At 42.8% G+C, this 22,314-nt stretch overlaps 1 protein-coding gene across 2 annotated transcripts in view; it reads right to left on the bottom strand.

Moving 5' to 3' along the window:
* Positions 1-22,314, bottom strand: part of SEMA6A (semaphorin 6A) — a 125,804-nt gene that overhangs the window by 30,333 nt on the left and 73,157 nt on the right. For both annotated transcript variants that reach the window (XM_079783191.1, XM_079783190.1), the window contains exons 5-15: positions 21,987-22,049; positions 21,163-21,264; positions 14,281-14,371; positions 11,379-11,498; positions 10,631-10,719; positions 9,566-9,783; positions 5,889-6,020; positions 3,399-3,554; positions 1,847-2,023; positions 1,340-1,480; positions 1,179-1,259 (exon numbers count right to left, since the gene is read on the bottom strand). In XM_079783191.1, coding sequence (XP_079639317.1) covers positions 1,179-1,259; positions 1,340-1,480; positions 1,847-2,023; positions 3,399-3,554; positions 5,889-6,020; positions 9,566-9,783; positions 10,631-10,719; positions 11,379-11,498; positions 14,281-14,371; positions 21,163-21,264; positions 21,987-22,049 — 1,370 coding nt within the window. The remainder of the gene's footprint in view (positions 1-1,178; positions 1,260-1,339; positions 1,481-1,846; positions 2,024-3,398; positions 3,555-5,888; positions 6,021-9,565; positions 9,784-10,630; positions 10,720-11,378; positions 11,499-14,280; positions 14,372-21,162; positions 21,265-21,986; positions 22,050-22,314) is intronic.

The raw sequence follows: 22,314 nt of genomic DNA, 5'->3' as shown, positions 1-22,314 counted from the left end.
CAGGTATTGTCTTCACTCCTCCCCGTCCTCAGGAGTATACTTCTGGTTATACCTTGAATATAGAAAGATCATGCCTTAGCTTTCTTCACTGTGCTTTGTGATCCTTCCTCCTTTACTTCAAGAGTCCCAGGAAAAGATATAAAGTGCTACCACTGTAGCATGTCTATATTGCTACTTGTAAAGATGATGTAATAAAATATAGAAGTCGACCCTTTGTATTAGTCAAATTTCCAGGTCAGATTTAGTTATCATTCACACTGTTTATGGGAATACTTTCCCTCATATGATGCAGGTGGTAGTCATGAGGGGGCCTTCTGCCTATTTGTCTAGCTGTTCTAAAATGGGAGAGGAGAGTCAGTGATGTGAGCCCTTCTGTTCCCCCTTTGGATTTGGGGAAGTTGAAGGAATTGGCTAAGAAAGAACTGTGCTGCCATATGGCACCTCTCTTGAGTTGCCATAACCTGTCAAGGACATGCATTGGATGTTTTTCCAATGTTATTTTGGATTTCACATCCAATGAAGTAAACACATAAAAGAAACCTTTTAACTAATGCCAGCTGAGCATTTAAAGACCGGGTCACAGTTTCAAGCACCGAAATCACAGGCATGTTAGACTGCCGCGATCGAGCTGATCTGCTGGAGAACTGCCAAGAATTGACTACCTAATGAGTAATAGGGTCAACTGTTCTTCAGCGCAGGAGAAGATTTATTGGATGTATACAACATGCTTGCAGTACAAACGCATCCTTAACAAATGCTCTGCAATTTCTTCCCAGCCTTGTATGGTCAATTAGAGGAGCCCGTTTTGTGATGGCTGGGCAAACCGCATCACTAATCTAATTGCTACCCAACTGCTTCTTTTCTCCGCTGTTCTCAAATTGTGATGATTAAGGCATGCACATCCTTGTCCCTCTCTCCAGGGAACACTCAGAAGCCCACTGTGTTTCTTCTCTTTGTGTTTTTAATCAGCCTGAGGATGCATGATTAATCAATTGGAAATCTGCCACCTGTGATATTGGGGTGTTCTGTGAAATGGGAAAAGGAAGGAGAATGGCTGACCGTCCCATTGATGAGGCTGTGCACTGAAGGCTGAGTGGTGGTGGTATGTGCAAGCACAGTTAACTAATACATATAGAATGGATAGCACCTTCCACTCTCCCACACCTGGGGTGCCTTACCTGCTGCCAGGCAACAGATAGGCACAGGAACCTCCTTCCTTCACCCACCCGCAGTAGGGGTCTCTGGAGGCGATACAGGTCCTGCAGGAAGAAGATGACCGTGAGCTACCTAGGCCTCCTTTCGAAGCATTTCCTAATAGGCAATGAGGCAAAGTACATACTTTTTACACTTCCCATGTCGTTCACACCGACCAAGGGGAACCTTTATCACACAGGTGGAGAATGCAACATACAGAGAGTTGCTTGCTTTGTCCAGTTGCAATCCCATAATCCTCTTGTCTTCTACTCCATCATAGCTACACCTAATTGTATAAGGCAGGATAATAGCATTAAAAGTTTCCCTCGGGTCAGTTTTCTTTTTCTTGCCACCATCCTCATACCCAACACCCAGCCCACGAAGTGATTTCTTAATCTGATCTAAGTAAAGGTGAAATAGATCCTTGTACATGCATACACACACACACACACACACACACACACACACACATCTATATGTGTAACTATATAAATACATTATTGGCAAGGAGAAAATATTGCCTTTTATGTATTAAAAGATTTTCACAAATAATTTTAAAAGCCACACCTAAAATGTAAAAAACCTATGTCTGCCTTGACTTCCTCTGAATAACATAAGTAATTGCTGAGAAAGGACCAAACGTTCTACATACTTTTCAGGATTGTAAACGCTCATCTCCTCCAGGAAAAGGCTGTCATTTAGGAAACCACTGTTTCCTATTCTGGCCAAGAACTTCAAGATGAGTCCCTTCTCTGATCCCAGGAAAACCACAGTGTGATTCTGATAGGGCCCAGCCGCGGTGTCCACCGCAATTTTGGTGAGGCGGTATCTGAAATGACAGGATCGCATTTTTCATCTCTCTGTTGGTCTGTCATTCAAGTGTCCCCCTTCTCACTTCACACAATTGAATTGTGACAGAGCTTTCTAGTAATAACCTCAAGAGAAATATATGCATGTAAATAATGCTCTCAAGCTGTTCTGGTATGTTACTTCCATATGCAGAGCATTAGTATGGCTCCAAGGGGAGAACAGAGGTATGGGGTGTGGAGGCCAAGTTACATAATAAGTAGCCAGCCATAACCATCAGAAACCACTCCACAATCATCTCTGCCCTGATCAAGAAGGGAAGGCTCATGTCTCCTCTGAAGAGGGGAGGAATAAGGGAACTCATTTGACATTTTATTTAACATTGGAAAGAAAAGCAATGGCTACCATTTTTTTTAAAATACCATTCTTCTAAGATGTAAAGCCACATCAACAAAATGCCAGATTGGAAAGATTTTCAATTGTATGTAGAAGGACTGAAGTTCCGAAGGATGTGCCAGCCAAGCAAGATCCATTTAGAGCAAAGGTGAAGGGCATCAGCTTTGTCACACATCTAGGGTAAGTCCTATTGGGCCTCCTCTTTCCCTCAGCCATTCAATACTCCATAGACACCTATTTGTCCTAAGCACCATGGCAGGTTCCAGAAAATATGGACCCTCTTCAAGTTATATTGTTTCCATCTTATGGACAAGAGCCATTATAATACTTTAATATATTTCAATAAAGGCATAGTTTAAAAATGGTGGTAAATTTAATTAACCTTGTGTTTGATGATTGCCCAGACTGGATGGTACTTGGGAAAGCCTGTTGAATTGTTTGGAAATAAGCTCTAAATACATACAAGGAGGAGTACTTAATGCTTTCACAGACTTCACACCAGCTATCCCATCTCAGTTGGCCACCACTTCAGATAACAAATGCTAACGCATGAACCTTCATGCTGGCAGACTTGTGCAAATCCTCCTTTTGTTCGTGCTCCACTTGAAAGTTAACAGCCAGGGCACAATGCTTGAATGGAATCTGCAGCTTGTTTTGCAACCATATCCAACCAAACAGGTGTCCACATCATCAACTGATTCTCCTTCACTGCTCCTCCACTTTGGCACAGACTGGACTAAAGGGCTACCCGGGAAGGGGATATCTTTGTTTCCTCTAATTGCTGTCATGCGCCCAGTTAGCCCCACAATACCCAAACTCTTCTCAATGGGAATGTGGACGCGGGGTTTGGTGGCATCCACCCCACTCGCCAGCATTTCATAGTGGAATCAGTGCACGTGATCACAGAAGATGCCTGTGCCATTTCAAAACATGATCCGCTGATATGAGCATGAGATGGAGTAGGGAAGATCCCTGTAGGACTCGGCGTGCTTGGCACCCACCTGACCATCGTCCTCAGGAACCACGGCCTGTTGATGACAGAAGGCACGGCCTCGTCCATGAGCGGGTGCGTTTTGATGAAGTTCAGGGTATCATCCGGAAAGTCATTAGAGGTTGCATATTTTTCTAAGGAGGATGAGCCAGCACAGCAGCCCGGCCTGAAAAGAAAGGGAGGGAGTTTGTTTCATGCCTTATGGCAAATTCTTTGAATGAACTGCTTCTCTAAGCATCTGGCATGAGGGAAAATGTACCAGAGGCTGAGAGGAGGAAGTTGAACAATGCAGATGCCACCAAATAAATGTGCTTAGATTTCCTCCAGGCCGCCTCGCATGCCATAGAGGAGCCTCCGCCCGGGCAGTTCAACCTTGGCTGGGGGCAACTTGGCTTCCCCCCAGAAGTACAAACAAATTCCATCAACAGTGATGGAGCCTGAAACAAGGGGGGAGTGTGTGGTGTGCACATGTCCCAGGGCTGCTCTCTCTGCCCTAAAACCCTGCTGGAAGTTCTCGAGGCATTTGCTCTACAAAAGGAGAGAATTGAGCTGACTTTTCCACAAATGTAGAAAACAAAGGCACTCAAAAGCCACCAGCCAGCATATGTACCAGCAAGACGCCACGTAACCATCTCCCACTGGGAGTCAGAGAACGTCTGTATTTGGTTTTCTACGGATGCTTTTGTTTTTGTTTGATTTGGGCAGGTATGAAAAGCCAATGACACTGAAGCTTCCCTCCTGAAAGGTCGTGTCATTGTGACGCGAAAACCTTTTTCTACAGGAAATGCGATGGCTTCTGGAGTCAAGGGACATCTCGGTAAAGTCAGATCAGGGAAACACTGACACCAGGCCTACCCACACAGCTGGACTCGGACAGCAATGGCATAGTCTGGCCCATGCATGCACTGTGTCACGGCCCTGACCCAGCCAGCCCTGTGGGCGTATCCAAATATCTGCAAGAGGGGCGAGGCAAGCATGCGGGAGGATGAGGCTAAACACACTGCCAATCGTAGCGAATCACTTACAGTGTGTTTCCTGGTCATGGCTTACACACCAAGGAGAACACATTAAGTAAGTTCTCCCTGAAACCTGACCCCTCAGGCTAAATCCCCCTCCTGCTTACCTAGAAAGTAGCTAACAGTTCCAGACATTGACTTAGAAGATCTATCTGAGGTTTTGCCAGAGTGTGCTTTTTGCACCCAATGCATATGCCAGACAATTCAGACGATGAAGACAGAACCACAAGGCTTTCTCTCCTGGGTACAGGGTTCACATTATTTAAATTAGTTCAATTAAATGGCTCAGGCTAGGTATTTTCTGTGGGGGACTTGAGGTTGGAGGAGATGGTTGGAAACCAAAAAACTTAAAAGACATTGGGCTTCTTCCTTCCAGAGGCCCACAAATTCAGTGGAGGAAGCTGGGCACACAAGGATGTTTCCAGGTAACTTAGACTGCAAATGCTGTAATGAAGGTAGCCAGTGGGTACCACATAAAGAGGGCAGGCACAGGGCTGGGGGACAGTTTTCTCCCATCCCAGTTAAAAAGGATGAATTCATGGCTTTAGTGTGAGGAGTTGAAGGAGATTACAGAGGACCAAGAGGTTCCCAATGAAGGCAATTCTGGGGCACACTTTGGGGAGAGGGGAATTTGGGTTGTATATGGACCCAAAATAGACCAGAACCTGGCAGACCAGAGACATGTTAAGGTCCACTGCACCTGTGCTCTCTTCTTGCCCTTGGCCTGAGTCTTGACTCAGCTCTGATCCAGCCTGGTCAAAAAATCCAGGGAACACACACCATTTGTGTTCCACATTTTATTAGGATTTAAAGACACGAGTTTCTGTAAAATTGAAGGGAAGCAGGGAGGGACAATGGAAACAATCTATCCAGCTATGTGAACTTACACTATATACTTTATACCTCTCTGGGCCCCAGTTTCCTTGACTACAGACCATTGGAGCTGGCTGGGCGAAATGGATCTATTCATCCTAGGATTACTTGGCTAAACCACAGATACAGAGATTAAGCGAAAGACTAGAGAGTCATTGTTTTAAATATAAGCAACCCTGAATTTTGCTTAAGTGGATGAAGATAAGTGACCTGATAGGCCTTGCCGTTGTTCCAGCATCTTATCTGTATGGCTGGCATGGGCATGGAAGACACTGGTGTGCAATTCATTATCAGAGGAGCAAGCTGTACCATTTCTAGAAGTTCAATATAGCATATGGCCCTGGTTGGTATGCTCAGTGGTTAGAGGGGTCTCAGGTTTGATTCCTGGTCAAAGGCACATACTTGGGTTGCAGGTTCAATCCCCAGCCCTGGTAGGGACAGGCCTGGGAGGCAACCAGTCCATAAATCTCTCTCACATCAATGTTTCTCTCTCTCCCTCTCTCCACCTCCCTCCCTCCCTCCCTCCATTTCACCCTCTCAAAAACTCAATGGAAAAAAACATCCTCAGGTGAGGATTAACAACAAAATAGCATATAGATATTTGCATGTACCTGGGCTTAGGCACTCGTTCATCAGGAACTGGTGTCCAAGTGGAATCCGGAGACTTCTGTTCTTTGAATCTCCCAGTAAAAACATTGGCAATGTCAAGCATGTCATAGGCACAAACTGCAGACCCAGGGATGCTGCAACATGACATTTCACACAGTGTTACTCATGCCCAAGTGCACAGGCAGCTTGGAAAACATACTCCAAAGAAACTTTCCTATTACAGGCAATTGAAATGTAAAGTTCATATACTGAACACAATAAATGCAAGGGATCCTAGTGCATAAAGCGAATGTTCCTGGGAATCAAATTTTCATCAGTGGCCTTAAATAAAGGCTAGTTAAAGCAACTCATAAAGAGAAAGGACCTCTTCATGTCTTCTGGGACTGCTTTTGTTTAGAAAGGAAGAGTGCTTGAACTGGTGATTTAGAAGTTTCATGAATTCACTGATGTTAGTTATTAGTCAATAACCCCCTCCCCCAATAAAATTTTTAGAAAATATATTCTACATCTCCAATATTGGTAAAAATTTAAAATAAAAGTGCCTCCACGGTCCAAATATTGCTTCTTTGGATTTGGAACCTCAAGCTAAGGACTCCAGGAGTGAGAATGTCTGTGTGCGGAACTCGGGAATATTTTGTTAGTCGGTGTACATTCCAGTTTTTACTCCTGTTTATTTGCATAGGACTGAACAATATAAGTCTCTAAAGCATCAACACTTTGCAAATAAAGTGCTCTATTAAGTGCTAAGTAATAATAATGACAGTAATCTCTACCTATAATTACATTCTGGCCTGGCACTCCTGGAAGGACTTTGGGATTTTTTTTTTCATCAGTGGTGAGAGGCATGAATAATTCATTCATCTGGCTATACTGTTTGAACCCATGTTTGCTTTTGACTATGGTTGTTCCTTGGTTTTGATCAAATAAATTGCAGGCACCAGCTGGCCAAGGTTTTAATCAGGCATTGAGGTTGAGGACCAGTGCACAGCAGCATCAGGGCAAGACTGCGCTCTGCAGTATGGGAACATCATCCAGCACAGAGAGAAGGATTGGTCTGGATTTTGCAAATGTAGAAAGGATATGGAAATCACTTCATAATGATTAGGAAAACTTTATGCTATCTTTAATTTCACAACAATTACTGAAGAATTACTAGTAAAGCAAGAAATAGGGAGAGGGTTAGAAAGCTTATTTAAAACAAGGTGGCAGAATGAACTTTAAAGTATTTTAAAATTAAAAGTAGTAATACATTTTTTAAAGTAGTATATATATATATATATATATATATATATATATGTTTACAGAATTGAGTATACAAGACAGTGATCCCCATTTGTTTTGAAATTTTAGAACCCTTACTTAATTTTGTAAGGTTCTTCTTATCTCCCTTTCCTAAAAGTAACAGGTGTACATATTTACTTTAAATATTAAGAAAAATAGGATAAATATTGAATTATTTTATGAGGAACCTTGTAGTAACTAAAGACACCCTGGGATTTTATAATCTTCCCAAGGTTAGAATTACTTGTGACATCCATTATTCTTCCTTCCCTACTTTACTCCCTCCTCCTTCCTTTCATCTTTTTTTCATTCCTTTCTTTCTACCTGCTGTTCATTCAACCTATAATTATGGAATCCCTAATCTCAGGCAGTAAATGCATAATAAATAACACAGAGTACTGCTCTCAGTTGACTCACAGTTCAGTGTGGAGGCAAATAACAAAAACAATGATGATAATAATTCATGCAGGACAACTTGCTAAGAGCAGTATTTAAAGAGGTATGCACAAGATCTCATGGGAAGCGACTCCAGCTGAGACTTGGAGCATCCTTAGGGTTACAGTGGGCAAACAGACATTGGTTGGACCAGCGGACTTGGAAGAGAACAGGACATGAGCAAGCATGGCATGTTCGAGACAGATCTTAGTTCCAGAAAGCACATGCTGCTGGCAGAGATGGGCCAGACCATGAGGGGGTTTGGACACCATTCTAAGGAGCGTGAACTTTATCCCCAGGGTAAAGAGGAGCACCTAAAGGATTTGAAACCTGACAGTGACCAAGTTTGCATGAGTGGAGCATGGGGTGGAGAGGAACGAATCTAGAGGGAGTAAAATGAGAGAGGGCCAATAATTTAGAGATGAAATGGGTATGTGCATTTTTACCACTTTCTGATTTTACTGAGCAAATATGTCTCTGAGATTGCATAAGCATGCAATAATTGAATGTTTCTTAGGGGCTGTTAAAGAAAATACTTTAAATGGAGTATCTATAATATGCTAGAATCTTTTGCTGTATTGTAATCATAAAGTAACTCACTGCCCTCAAAAATTAAACCAACAAACCGGAAGTGTGCTGAAATTCTGCTAGCCCCTACTTTCCCCATGTACCACAACAGTATTCCTTTTCAACAGTCTAGATTGATGCATTCGGAAGTCTGAACAGTCAAAGTCTGAATTATTGAATCTTTTCTATTCTCAGGCTTACAAATCTCCACAGATGGTTAAAGCTTACTTAAATCTCACTGAGTGCTTCTTGCTGTAGTATGGGTTAATATTTTCATGCACCTTCAGCAGGGAACTCTTGACTTCCAACTAATAAAGGAACATTATTTCATCCTTGAGCTTGTTCTGATCCGGGCTCTACCTAATTCTGAAACATTTCTTTCTAGATGCTGTCCTCCAATCTCGACATGTACATGCCTATCATCTAGGTACTCATTGAGTTCTTAAAAGTCTTTGTAAAAAGTGTAATCCAAAATAAAACAGTGTATTCCTAAAGGAAGATAATATAGAATATCCAAAATTCTACATAGAAATGAGAAGACAGTACATTTAGATTGTGTGACCACACCTAGAGTGATGACCATTTTCACAGTCGTGCTAGGACTTTAAGGCCTGGGAAAGCTGAGTACCAGAGAATCTAAATGCCCGTATTCTTTCTGCTCTTTAAACCCCGCATATTTCCACTGCTCCAGGAACAGTTATTAGAATATTATTTAATTCCTCAAAGTCTTAGCTTAAAAACTACCAAAATAGGAATAAACAGGCTGACACTCAGTATTTCTAGGTTTGACAATGTATAGAGCCCTCCAGAGTCAGACAGTGGTGCTATGGTTGGGATGCAGGCTCCTCTGATGGGATAATAATAACCAGGGTGTCTTAGGTGGGTATGGACTCATCTGAATCACTTTCACTCTGTAGCATTTTAACATTTTTCCAGGGTTTTTACTTCAAAAGATACCAAAACTGAATGGTACATGGCCTAGAAGAGAGAGAACCATTTTTGAGTTTGAAGCTGCCTCTTCCGTCTACTGACTACCTGGACCAGGTTCTATAATTGAGTTGTTTTGTCCAGTGTAAAATAGGGCAACAGTAGTCCTTGCCAGGATTACAGGAAGGATTGAGAAACAACACGTGAATAGTGTTTATATGACAGGCCTATAATTAGAAGATATTGTTATAATTTACCTAATTACTTTCCCTAAAATCCTAATCTAATAACGCCTGTAAATGACCCTTAATTTGTTGATGAAAACTGAGTGTTAAGTGCTTTTTTAGCCACAAATAGTGAGTGGCAAGTTTTCCATCCGTTGTGAATCTTGTGTATTAGATAGAGGAGAGCCCCTGGGGAAAGGAAGCCGGAAGAACCAATTAAGTCAACACCGCCATGGCATGGTTACCTGTTATAAGGTGTGGAAAAGGTTGCCAGGACAACGTCACGGCCATTAATACGAATCACATCTGTAACCGCCTGGAGTATGTTGAAATAAAAGTGAGAGTCTCCGGGAACTGAGCAGTTGAGGCGAGCCTTTAGGAAAGATGTCCACTGTTTCTCCAGGACTCTCTGAGACCCTCCCATGTCATTCTTACAAACCTGTGCCACTCTTGGGAAAACTACCTGCAGAGGAAAAACACAGGGAAAATGAAATGCACTAACTTTTCGAGGCGATCTTATTAGAATTTTCTTTTCTTTGAAAATAGAAACAGAACAACAAGGTGCTTAAATTAATCTCATGTTTCTAAAAAAAAAAAAAAAAGGAAAACCTCAGCATTGGAACAGCATGTTTTAAAAGATAAGGCTGTGGCATTTAATACAGAGCCATAAATCCTTCAGGGGATCAGCTCTCAGCCACATACACTCATTTCCATATGGACTGCTTAGCTTTTTATTTCCTCAGACAAAAGCGCACTTTGTATGCACCATCTCTGGCAACCTCACTAGCTGCCTCTGGGCCTCAAATCTCATACCCTGAATTCCTCTAACTGTGCAAGCTACCTGGCATTGATTTTGTGCCCTCCAACTTAGTGACCTTGATCCACTCTCTGGTAATCATAACTGAAAGGGCCATCCCCTAAGTGTTCTCTTGCTTTATTCAATAAAGATAAAATTTAGGACCCTCAGTTTGCTTAAAGATACTGGATATCTACTCTCTCTGTGTGGAGCATCTCATTAAAAAGAGAAAACGGTTGAGTATACCTGGAAACTACATCTCAAGACACTTGAAACTCAGTAGGAAATCACTGAACATCTGCTTATTACATTTTGAAAAGAAATATTTAGGATGTCCCCTGTACTCCGTTACTTTTTTGCTAAAGCACCCAGGGCTTGGAGGCAGCACCATGTTTCACTTCCACTAATCTTTGCATCTTCTCAAAATGATGACCTTGTCCTTAGATTGATGGTTCCTATTCCAAGGTCATTTATAACCATATTGACCCAACAGGGAGACTTCCTCCCCTCTTACCTTTCCCATGGTGTTGTACTCCACTGCTATTTCCCTGAAGAAGAAGTAGATATAGTCTCCATAGTCCACTGCTTGGACGAAATATGGTTCTGTGAACAAATTGGGAACTTTAATTGGGGACAAGTCACCCAGTTGAAAGAATTTTAATCAATTGCAACCAGTGACATGTTATTAATTAAAAGCACAGGGCCATTAGACATTTGGTTAACACCAGCCGTTTCGAATGACTGCACACATGTGAGTGCTGGTGATTTCAGAAAGCATTGGAGCCTACAAATTACATGTTTCAGAGGTGGTTGCAACCAACAATGAAGACTAAGTGAGTGCTGCATATCCCTGTCTTTTATTTTCCACAATGGAATGCCCACGTTACAGAGAGGGTGTCGTACACATCTCCTGCCAGCCTGACTCCTGCAGAGCTATGAGAGCTCTTTTCCTGTTCCCCACACCTCCAATCCCCTGATCCCTGTTCTTTTCATGTGGGACTCTGAAATGAGAGTGTGAGGCAGGAAAGATGAATGTAATGTGCTCTACTGTAGTAGCATGGGTAGTTCTGTTAACATTCCAGAAGCTCATGGGAAGTGAAAAAGGGAGGTAAATAAATCAGTTGAGGCAAAAGATGCAATTTGCACCTTCCCGTCTGTCAGAAGCCACTAATGAAATGAAACTAGTCTGGTCCCTTGGGACCTAAATGTCCCCTCAAGACACCTATCGACCCTCCCCCCACCTTATTCTTTTGTTTTTTCACCTTTCAACCATTTTGAATCGTGCTTGACAGTCCGTAGGGTTGGTCTGTCTCCAAAACTCCGGTAAATAACTGCATCGATGGCAAGGAAGTCAGTCACTGTGGCCGAGTATAGTTTTCCATCTTGGAAGAAAAAGAAAAGAGGTGGATGGGGTGGGGAGCAAGACCGTGGGCATGGAGGGATAATAGAGACATACCCCAGACGGCGTTCCCATATCAGGCAAATTAGATAGGACAACTGGGAAAAATCCAAGAGGCACTGGGAAAATACTTGGCCCACATTCCTAACCATTTTAAATTGGGATCATGAGAGAGGAAACATTTTTCATTTTTAAATTGCACGGCAATTTCTAAGCAGCAGCAGCTCCAGGGACAGGGTGAATGAAAAATGTTGTTTGCTTCAATTGATTAGATGGTCCTTGACTAAAGTCTCCAGGCCAAGGCCCCTTGGATGCTGCCGCCGCCACCGCACTGTGGTGAACTGGATCAGCTGGGGTCCCCGGGGAAGACAGAAGCTGGTTGTTACCACCTGAAAGTTTACATTCAGCGGAAGTAATGGAGTCCTCAGACTGAACAGGGGAGGGGAATTAAGAGAGGGGGTTCATAAACAAAAAGGAGCCGACTAAACTGCTACTTAGATCTTGAGAGGCACTGCTCCCCTTACCCGAGTCACGAGAGTCAGGGTTCATACTAACCCCTGCCAACTTAGCTACATTAGAGATAGGCTTGAGAGTACATCCAAAGCAAAAGGGACTGAATTAGACTAAAGATTAATCCCTGAAGATGTTGATTCTTTTCCTGGATTAGCAAACGCTTTACGCACAAATAATTAAATGGGATGTTCTAGAATAGAAAAATCTATATAGATGAAACAGAGACTATAATTATATTCAAACTAAAAAATTACTTCCTTGGTTCTTTTTTAATGGATTACATATCTTCTTTAATTATATGTCGGCACTTAGGTACAATATAGTATTCTTTAAGCTCTCCCACTTGTAGGAAAGCATAATGGTTTATAAAAAGCTTATCCAAAAATACCTAAAGGAAGTTCTTAATGTCTGCCTTTGGACTTCAAATAATGGAAAGTGGTTCAGGTTCAGTTTAGAGCAGCCTTAATATCTGCACTATTAACAGCCATATATTAGTAAGTGTTGACTGTTTGGGTTAGATTGGAACTGCAGACAACAAACCTTTCTGTTGATAAACATATCTACACGAATCACAACTTTAATTATAGAGTCATAACCCTAGGTCACACAGATAGAACTGGGAAGTGGGGGTGAGGGGGAAGGTGGGGTGTGTGTGTGTGTGTGTGTGTGTGTGTGTTCATTCCTTCTGACCACTCCCCACTACTCTTTTTGTTTTACATTCAACACTGGGTATTTCACCAGACTTTTACTTGCAAACAGAGCACTATTCTGGCATTCTTAATAGTCTGACAACCATTCAGTTGCAGCAAGGCTCTTCTATTAGTAAGGGCTGAACATGTGTGAGAATTCAAACCTTCCAGGGAACACCTATTGAGGAGGGGGAGGGGCAGTCATAGGATTGTCTCATGTGGCTCCTTTTATTTAGCCCCTGGAAAGTTGGATTTAGAAAATACTTTGTCCATTCTCCTTTTTTTTTCTATGCCAGACTACAATAAGTCCTCTTTTTAATTTACAGTTAAATTTACATTCTCCATTGCAGCCCACATCCTCCATGGTTACCAACTAATGCAGGTTCAAGTGTCAGAAATGTGCTACAGTGGAAGTTACACATTGGGAATATACCCAAGCATCTCCTCTGCTGGGCTTGCTCCTGCCCATGCTGACATAGGTTTACAAGACCTCGTGACCCTTACAATGCTGCTTTCCAGTAGTACTGTGCTCTAACTTTGGCAGGGGCCCAAGGAAACAGTCCTTAACTGGCACAAGCTCTTTCTGCATTCTGTGACTACAGATTTAGGACCACAAATGGATGACACTGAGGATGAGTGAGGTTCAAGGAGCTAATTTTATTTCACAATCAAAGGCCTAAAGCTCCTCATCTAAGCTAGGATGTGCCAGTTTTTATCTTTTATAATGGAAATTATAACTAACTGCTTCATTGCTTGCTATAACAATCACTATTATGCCAACTCTTCTCCCTACACCCACCTCCACACACACAGCTGGCACTGAATTCCTAAACAAATTTCTAATTAAAGCGCATACACTCATCCACAAAAATCTCAATCTGAAAATGATGGCTTATTTCCTGCTGCTTTCTATCTTTTGTAATGGAAGGAAGGTGTAAGGATGGGGAGTATGGGTCAACCCAAGCTAACCAGCATCATCCCCTGGGCTACTACAACCTTTGCACCATAGATAGGCATGTACCCTAATTAGGTCAGTGATATCTGAGAAGGTGTTTGCTGGAAACTGGGGGGTATGTAGCCTCACTGCTCTGAGAGAGCTTCCAAAAACTTCCTAATTGGGGTTGGCAGGCATCTATGACTGTGAGGGCAGCCAGTCTCTCTTAAAAGGAAATGAAAGTGAGGAGAAAAATGAAAAGGACCTTTGTCCTGGATGATATTAATAAATTGTTGGGTCAAACCAGCCCTTACACTAAATAATAAACCTATATCAGTGGTTTGAGGTGGGGTTTTCTATTATTGGAGCCCAAACAGGCCCTAACCAATATGCCATGTTCAGTGCAAAACTATTAGCCTTTTCTGAAGGCACAAAAGCATGGGTAAATATAGCAAAGAAAGCAAAGTACAACTTCCATACTAATTTCAGATGGAAAAGGCATTGTTAATTATAGTATTTACCAGAGAAGTAAAGTATGACTGTGACTCTGCAAATCCCCCAGAGCAGGTTTGCAGCAGCCAGCAGAGCACATGAAAGCAAATGCATTGAGAAGAAATCAGAGCATTTACCTGCAAACAATGCGATGTTGGCATGTTTGGCATCATAGGGGCATCTGGCCATTCCACTAAGTTCATCCCCAAAAGGTTCCAAAGTATCCATCTAAAGGAAATAATAGGACTTCATTAGGAACAACAACTAACAGTAGTAATAGCAACTAATATTTACAAAGCACTTAATGTGCTAAATAATTCATATTCATGGTGCGAGGAATCCTCAGGTACCCTCTTAGGTAAGTTTATTGGTTTCAACTGAGGAAACTGAGGTTAGGAGAGATTAAGCCTCTTACTTGATCAAGGTTCTATAGCTAAAAGAGTCTGAAATTCAGTCATGTCTGCTTGAGATTCCCATATTCTTCTAAAATGCTCTAGAAATGAGTGTCTTCTCCTTGGAGAAGGAATTTCCAAGGCAATCACCAGGAAAACATATTTGCTTCCCTCTTTTAACCCCCACCCCCCCAATTATCTGTGGAGTCATGACCTCTACAGAGGAAGACCTAAGTTTTTTTGTTGTTTTTTTGCCTGAGGAGCCTGCCACTGTGGTTTAAATCCCAGGAGAAGACACCAAGTTCTTCCTTGGGTTACCTGGTAGACTAGTGTGGCATCAGCAAAGGTGCTAAAACCTGGATGTAAGCAGAGCTCAGGTGGCCTTTTGCACCTACTTTAGAAAAATGTCCCAGCCTCAGATCATGTAGAGGCTCAGAAACTGAGGTGCCCACACTGTCAAAGGCAGTGAGGGATGGGGCTGCTATTTGACTTCAGTCCCCTAGTGCCCAACCCAGGCCTTGTTACTGTATGCTAACTGTTATCACTGGCTTGCCAGTGAATTTTGTTTGGCCATCTTAGTATGTAAAAAAAAAAAAAAAAAGACAAAGGAAGGAAGGAAAGAAGGAAGGAAGGAAGGAAGGAAGGAAGGAAGGAAGGAAGGAAGGAAGGAAGGAAGGAAGGAAGGAAGGAGGGAGGGAGGGAGGGAAGGAAAACTGATCCCTATTTTAAAATGGAATTTTCACATGAAAACCTGGATTTCTTGCTTTTGAACAAGTGGGAAAGTCAATTTAGGCCCTTCTTACCCAAGTGGCAGCAACAAGCTACTTGTTGAGTAATGGACACCCGCCATTTCCTTCAAACAAGCATGTGGTATCCAGTACCAAGGCCCCTTCACCCACAGAATGTATCAACAGCCTACATGCTTCCCTCCTAAGTTACCTGCCTGATCCTACAGGCATTTACAGGTGTGGCAAAGCCTTACTAGCTATTCACCAAATACCATTTATCTTTCCTCAGTATCTCACTAAACTACATTTACCATCCTCCCTTGTGGTTAGGTGTGATCACATGACTGAGTGGAATGTGAGTGTAAGACTATGCATCACCTCTAGCTCTGGCTCCTAAAAAACTTCCATGGTCCTCTGCTCTTATTCTGCTTCCACATTCTCCCCCTAGACACAGAGGATCCAGTGGACAATTCCAATACCCTAAGACAGTGATGGGCAACCTTTTGAGCTAGGTGTGTCAAACTTCGCCAAAAAACTGAGCATAACTCGGGTAGTGTGTCACTTTGAGGAAAAAACATTATTTCGCAAATGTTTCATCCTCAGGAGCAGCAAATGTTTCATCCTCGGCATGCGGCCGCCTCAGCGGCCACGTGTCATCAGAAATGGCTACGCGTGTCAGTGCTGACACGCGTGTCATAGGTTCGCTATCACTGCCCTAAGAGATGGCAGAGGTATGAGCACACGATGGAGCTTGGCCTCCTGAATAACCTCGTAGAACAAAATCTCTGTTACTGACCAATGCTCGACTGTGAGGGTAGCAGGAAATGAAGTGCTATCGGTCAGCCACTAACAGTGGTCAGAGGCTGGCCCACCTTGACCAGTATGTTCAGTAGTTTCCGCCTCTACCTCATGGTCTTCTTCCTTATACCATGGGATCTTCCTAGCGTTTGAATCTCAGAACCACAGAGCCCATAAAATAATCTCCTCCACATCCTTAATATTTTATTATATATATATATATATATATATATATATATATATATATATATGTATATATATGTATATATATGTATATATATATTTTTTTTCAGAGAGGAAGAGAGAGGGAGATAGTTACATCAATGATAAGAATCATTGATCGCCTACCTTCTGCACGCCCCATACTAGGGATCAAGCCCACGACTTGGGCATGTGCCCTGACCGGAATCAACAGCCTCCTGGTTTAGAGGTCACAGCTCAACCACTGAGCCACTCCAGCCAGGTAACATCATTAATGTTTTTATGCCCCTCTGTGATTCAGTCTTCTTTAGTTTTAGGGTACTTGGTTTATCATCTGGCAGTTGCATGGTTTGACTACAGATATGAAAACTGAAAGAAGGTAGACCTAAGACAGCATTGCTGCTGAGGAAGGATCCATGGAAAAGCATTCATCATTAAATCAAGGTGCTTGGAGTCACTGCCCAGAGGAAAGAGTGCGGTTCTACTATGCAGCCGTTAGTGCTGTCCAGTCGGTGGTGTCTTTTGTCCTGAACCTCCAGAAACCATTTCTGGAATACGACAGGCCTTTTCTACCTGTAACCATTCTGAGAGAGCCACTATTGAAGCCATCCTATTTTTTTAAACTATAGTTGAGAATCACAAAGCAATTGTGTTAAAACCATATATTTTTAGGAGAAAGAAGTTTAAGTCAGACACCCTTTAAAGCAAATGCACTCCTTTCCTGCCCCAGCACATCTTTTATGAAAGTCTTTCTGATATTTTATTCCAACTAGACCTTCCTGATGAACTGTGACCGACTTTGCCATCTATGGGTCAGGCAAGTATTCAAAAGAGATGCTTAGGCCCTGGCCAGTGTTGCTAAGTGGTTAGAGTGTAATATCTCTCTCACTCTCTCCCCCACCTTCCTTTCTCTTCGTCCCTTCCTCCCTTCCACTTTCTCTAAAAAGAATCAATAGAGAAAAATGTCCTTGGGTGAAGATTAACAACAACAAAAATGTGATGCTTAGTACACCGTGATGCAACAGAAATGCCCTTCTCCCAAGCAGTGCACTGTGTAATCCTGGCATTGGGGAAACAATGTACAATGCGGAGATATTTTTTAAATGTACCTACTGCTAAAACAGTGGCCATAGCACAGCTATTCAAAGGCAGGAAGCAGTGAAGAATTAATAGATTGGTTTGTGAGTATGGAAGGTGCAGAGACAAAACAATGCCACAGTGAAATCCTCTTTTCATGAAGCAAGAACTAATCTTTGCATTAGTCATCAACTCTCAGACTTGACAGCAGCCCCTGGGAAATTAAATCACCGTAGGGTACAGATAAGTATGCTAAGAACCAGCCTGACGTTTGCAAAAGTTCAAGAGGTTTAGAGCACAGGAGGGAAAAGGTACGGAGTGAAGTTTTAGATTTATAGTGGGTAGCCTTCAGAATTCTTCCCCAGATAATCTTATTTGGGGCCACAATCTTTCTAACACATTCAGCCTTCTTTACATAACTAAAGGCATGGAACAAAAGCAGAGAGCACACTTTGTCACCCTCCTGCCTCAAGTAAGTCTAATCAACTTGATGCCTCTGGATCAACTATGGGATGTGGGATTTTCAGTGGAAGACCGGTCAGTGTTTTTGCTTTCAATCTTTGGCTCTGATCTGTTGATAAAAAGTGCTTAAGAAAGAGGCTGTCCATTTTCTCTGAAGCCAAATACAATATGTCCTGTGTCATCAACCGAGTTCTGCTGTGCCCTGAATCTAAAAGAACACTTTTCTGCCCTAGTCGGTTTGGCTCAGTGGATAGAGCCTCACCCTGCGGGCCAAAAAGTCCCGGGTTCGATTCTGATCCAGGCTGTACCTCGATTGCAGGCTCCCCCCTGGCCCGGGCCCTGGTTGGGGCTCGTGCAGGAGGCAACCAATCACTGTGTTTCTCTCACACCGATATTTCTCTGTTTTTCCCTCTCTCTTCCACTCTCTCTAAAAATCAGTGGAAAAATATCCCCAGGTGGGGATTAAAAATAATAAATAAATAGATAAATCCTATTAATAAAAGCCTATGTGGTTGTGACACCCTCACATGTGATGCTCTCAGGCTGTAATGAGCGATCACCTGGAGGCTGCGTGCGAAGCGGGCGTGCGCAGGTGGGCGGGGGCTTGATGCTGCATGCGCGGCACGGAGGCGGGTCCTGTTGCTCCGCGCGGCACGGAGGCGGGTCCCGCGACTCCAGCCTACCTCTTTGGTGATCGATCACGGGGCTCCCGCACTGTGAGAGGGCACAGGCCAGGCTGGGGGACCCCCCACCCCGTGCATGAATTTTGTGCACCGGGCCTCTAGTCAATAAATAAAAGAACACTTTTCTGAGCAATGCCAAATGTTCTCACGACCATTCGCCATGCTAGGCATATAGATGGGGACTGCACAGGAAGAACATCTTGTCTGGTTTTTCAGAGGCTCGTGCTCCTGGAACATGTCTCAGCAGGTGAGGCTAGCACAAGTGAGCGGTGAAGGGATCACCACAGGTGAGGCATTCTGGGAATGGAACATGTGTGGGAAGAATGAGGGAGATCACTCTCGACCTGTATTTTGTCATAAAAGATAGCCCTCCAGCTAGGGAGTTTGTTGGGATTTATTAGAAGAATTTGTCTTAATGAGTCCTAAACAATGACAAATGGAATATTAAGTGGTAGAATTAAAGTAAAAACTTCAGCTGTGTGCTCTTATTGGCTAGAGTAAATGTTTGACTGGATTGGCTGTGTTTATTATAAACTGCATGGATCCTGACATTATTTAAGTTTTTTGATACTTCATGATAGTATTTTTTCATCTATTTAGGTTTCTAAAAATATTGCATTAAAAATATCATTTATCTTGCTTGATTACTGAATTTTTTTGGTGCCTCACTTGCCTCACCCTAATCCTGGTGCCCATTTCCAAGTATCAGACTGAAGATGAGCATTAGGATAAAACAGACTCCCCAATGTCTAAGGCAGAATGTCTCTTAAAACTGTGAAAGCAAAGGCTGGTGACCCCCTGGTTCTGATACCTTTTCTCATTTTCATACCTCAGGGTTTCACTTTATGCTGGTGAAACTCAAATCTTTAGTACTCCCCACATCTCTCCCTAAATCAAGGCTTAGCCATCCAGCTTCTTGTTAGATATCTTTGTTCATGTCTCACAGGCATTGCCATCCACAGTGCTATGCATACTCATAATGCACAAAACTGAACCCCCGGCTCCTCACTACTCTGCTCAACCCGAATACTCTTCCATCATCCCTTGTCTAAACAAGGCAGCCCGCTTCATCCATTCACCCAAAAGACACCTAGTGGTAATTCTTAACTCTCCCCTCTCGTTATCCTGTGCTTGTTAGCAGTTATTGAGTCCTATTGATTTTTGTCATTTAAGTATTTCCTGAATCTGTTCTCTTCCTTTCACCCATGGGGCCACCTACCTCTCCAGTCTCTTTTTTGTTATTACTTGTCACTTCACAATCCATCACTCCAGGGCCAAATGAAGGTTCCCAAGCTCAACTGACCGGGTTTACTCCATGCCTTAGTTCATGCTGTCCCGCCTACCTGGATTGCCCTTCCCTTCATTTGGCTAACTTCTACTTCTTTAAGACAAAGGTTAGGCATTATCTCATTCACTATCTCACAAAAATTAATTGAGCACCTGTTTGGAGGCACTATGTCAGGTTCTGGGCAATCACAGGTGTGGTCCCTGCACTCACAGAGTTTAGGGGTTTCTTCTAGGCGGCAGGTGTTTGTGTTCCATATGTAAGAACAGCAGGGTGGGGGGATATTTGAAGAGAGGGGTCACCTACCTCTTTCATCTACCTGGAAGCTTTCCCAGATTCATCATCTCAGGCTAAGTACTTTTCTGTTGTACTTCCATAATACTCTGCCTTATGTTGCCATGGCAGCAACCCTGTGGAATTGTGGTTTCTTCTTCCAGTCTGGCTTCCCTAAGGATGGAGGCCTTTTAGCTGTCCTTAAACTTGGCCTGGCCATAGGAGAAACTCAATATATGCTGAATGAAAGACTGTAGCACAGGTGTCCTCAAACTACGGCCCGCGGGCCACATGTGGGTGTTTTTGCCGTTTTGTTTTTTTACTTCAAAATAAGATATGTGCAGTGTGCATAGGAATTTGTTCATAGTTTTCTTTTTTAACTATAGTCTGGCCCTCCAACGGTCTGAGGGACAGTGAACTGGCCCCCTGTTTAAAAAGTTTGAGGACCCCTGCTGTAGCAGAAAGAAGGGACAGGGAGAACTAGCTGCTGTGGGGCCAGGACCTCAGATCATTGCCACCTCTGCTTTGCAGCTGGTAGCTCCCACTTCTTCAGCAATAGCTCTATCAGAACTATCTAGATTTATTAAGGCTTTATTAATTTTTTCCCCTTGCATAAAGGCCGAGGTAGGTAAGGCCATGATTAAGTAAGCAGAGTATTAAATAGAATTAAATTCCTGTGTTCTTGAAAATGTTACCTAGAGGAAAGTCTACAAGTTCCAATGGCCTGCTTTTGAGACACCTTTAAAAATAGGAATGACTCACAATACATATAAGTGTTTCTGTGCTCAGAGAGGTGGGAGGCAGAAAGAGAAAGGAAGAGAGAGAAAATCCATATGGTTGTGTGGTAGGTATGTTGGTGTTCTGAACAATAAAGAATAGGGTCTTACAGAAACCAACTTTGCTCGCTAGGCTCTTTAAAGACCTGTCAATCAATCCTGAACTAACAGGAAGCTTAGAAGCTTGTTCAGGATCACTCATGTGGAACAACACATTAAGTCCAACAAGAGAGAGGAGCCCAGGTAGTGTTGAATTACCCCTCTTAGGTTGCTGCCGGTACAATCCCAGTGAATTATGAAATACCTCCAGGACATGTGGTTCCAACTGACGAAATCACACTTACCTTATAGTTTCTGCAGGAAGGGTTGAAGGCATTAGTTCCACAGACAAACAAAGTATCATCGTTTTTCTTTAGAATAACTTTAATGAAGTTGTGACACTCATCCTGAAAAATAATTGAGACTCCTTTGTATTCAATCCATTCAACCCAGAAACCCATTCTTCGCTGTGTACGGTGATCTAGACAGTCAGGTTAAAAGGAGGGTGGCTGAGGCGCCCATCTGTTAATAGTTCGAGCTCCTCCACATGTTTACCAGAAGATGATATTGACAACAACAATTGCCTTTAGAACAGTAAATAAAGACATGGCGTAGAGTCTGTGTTTATGTCACAAAAGGAAGGCAAGCCTGGAATTGGCAGCCTCCCATTGTGTTAATTTTAATGCCAGATGTCGTAGGGTTTCTTGATAGATAGGACGACTCTAGGCTGAAGTGTGGTTTTATGTGGTTCTGTGGCCAAAGGCACAACCCCTGTGTGCCTGCAGCAGCCTTTTCGGAGCTGTTCTGCAGAGTCCCTGGGGGCTTTGGACTGTGAGGTGGGCTACTAGCGAGTGCACTCAGAAGAGTCAGGGCAGCTGGCTTTGTGTCCGTAATCCCCAGGCCCCTAAGTAGTTCGTGATGCAGCCCTAGCTGATGTCCTGGTGTTTCATCACATTAAAAGCAAACTATTTTTGCAAATTAAAGCCTTCAATAAGTTGATGGAAAAAGCAGTTACTGGTGGTAAAGGGACTCCTAGCATGATCCATTCCACATCACGGTCTGTGGCTAGAGATAACAGTCCAAACCTTAACCCAAAGTGGCAGCTGCAGGAGAAAGGAAAGTGGCCTACCTTATGTTTTCCCTTCATTCTGCATGTGTCTACATCAGCCTGTTTAGATTTCCATGTCAGTTTCTGCAGGGACCAAGAAAGAAATCAACAAGAGCCCAGAGATGGCTGCCTTTGATTTTAGAAGTAAGAGTTCCCTTGGGGAGACTAGAGACTGAACATATATTTATTGAAAGCTTTCTACACCCTTTCTCCATGGCTAATTCACCATAACAAGGGAAGATTAAAGATGGACATGTTCATTTAATTTTGAACTCCTATGTATTCATTAAACTACAAAATGATCTTCTCTTTGGGATACAGATGGAGGAAAAAGAAGAATAAACAACTG

The sequence above is a fragment of the Cnephaeus nilssonii genome, assembly GCF_951640355.1.
Source record: "Cnephaeus nilssonii genome assembly, chromosome: 2".
NCBI classification, from domain to species: domain Eukaryota; kingdom Metazoa; phylum Chordata; class Mammalia; order Chiroptera; family Vespertilionidae; genus Cnephaeus; species Cnephaeus nilssonii.
The sequence above is the reverse complement of the archived record's forward strand: the minus strand, read 5'-3'. Positions and strand labels throughout refer to the sequence as shown.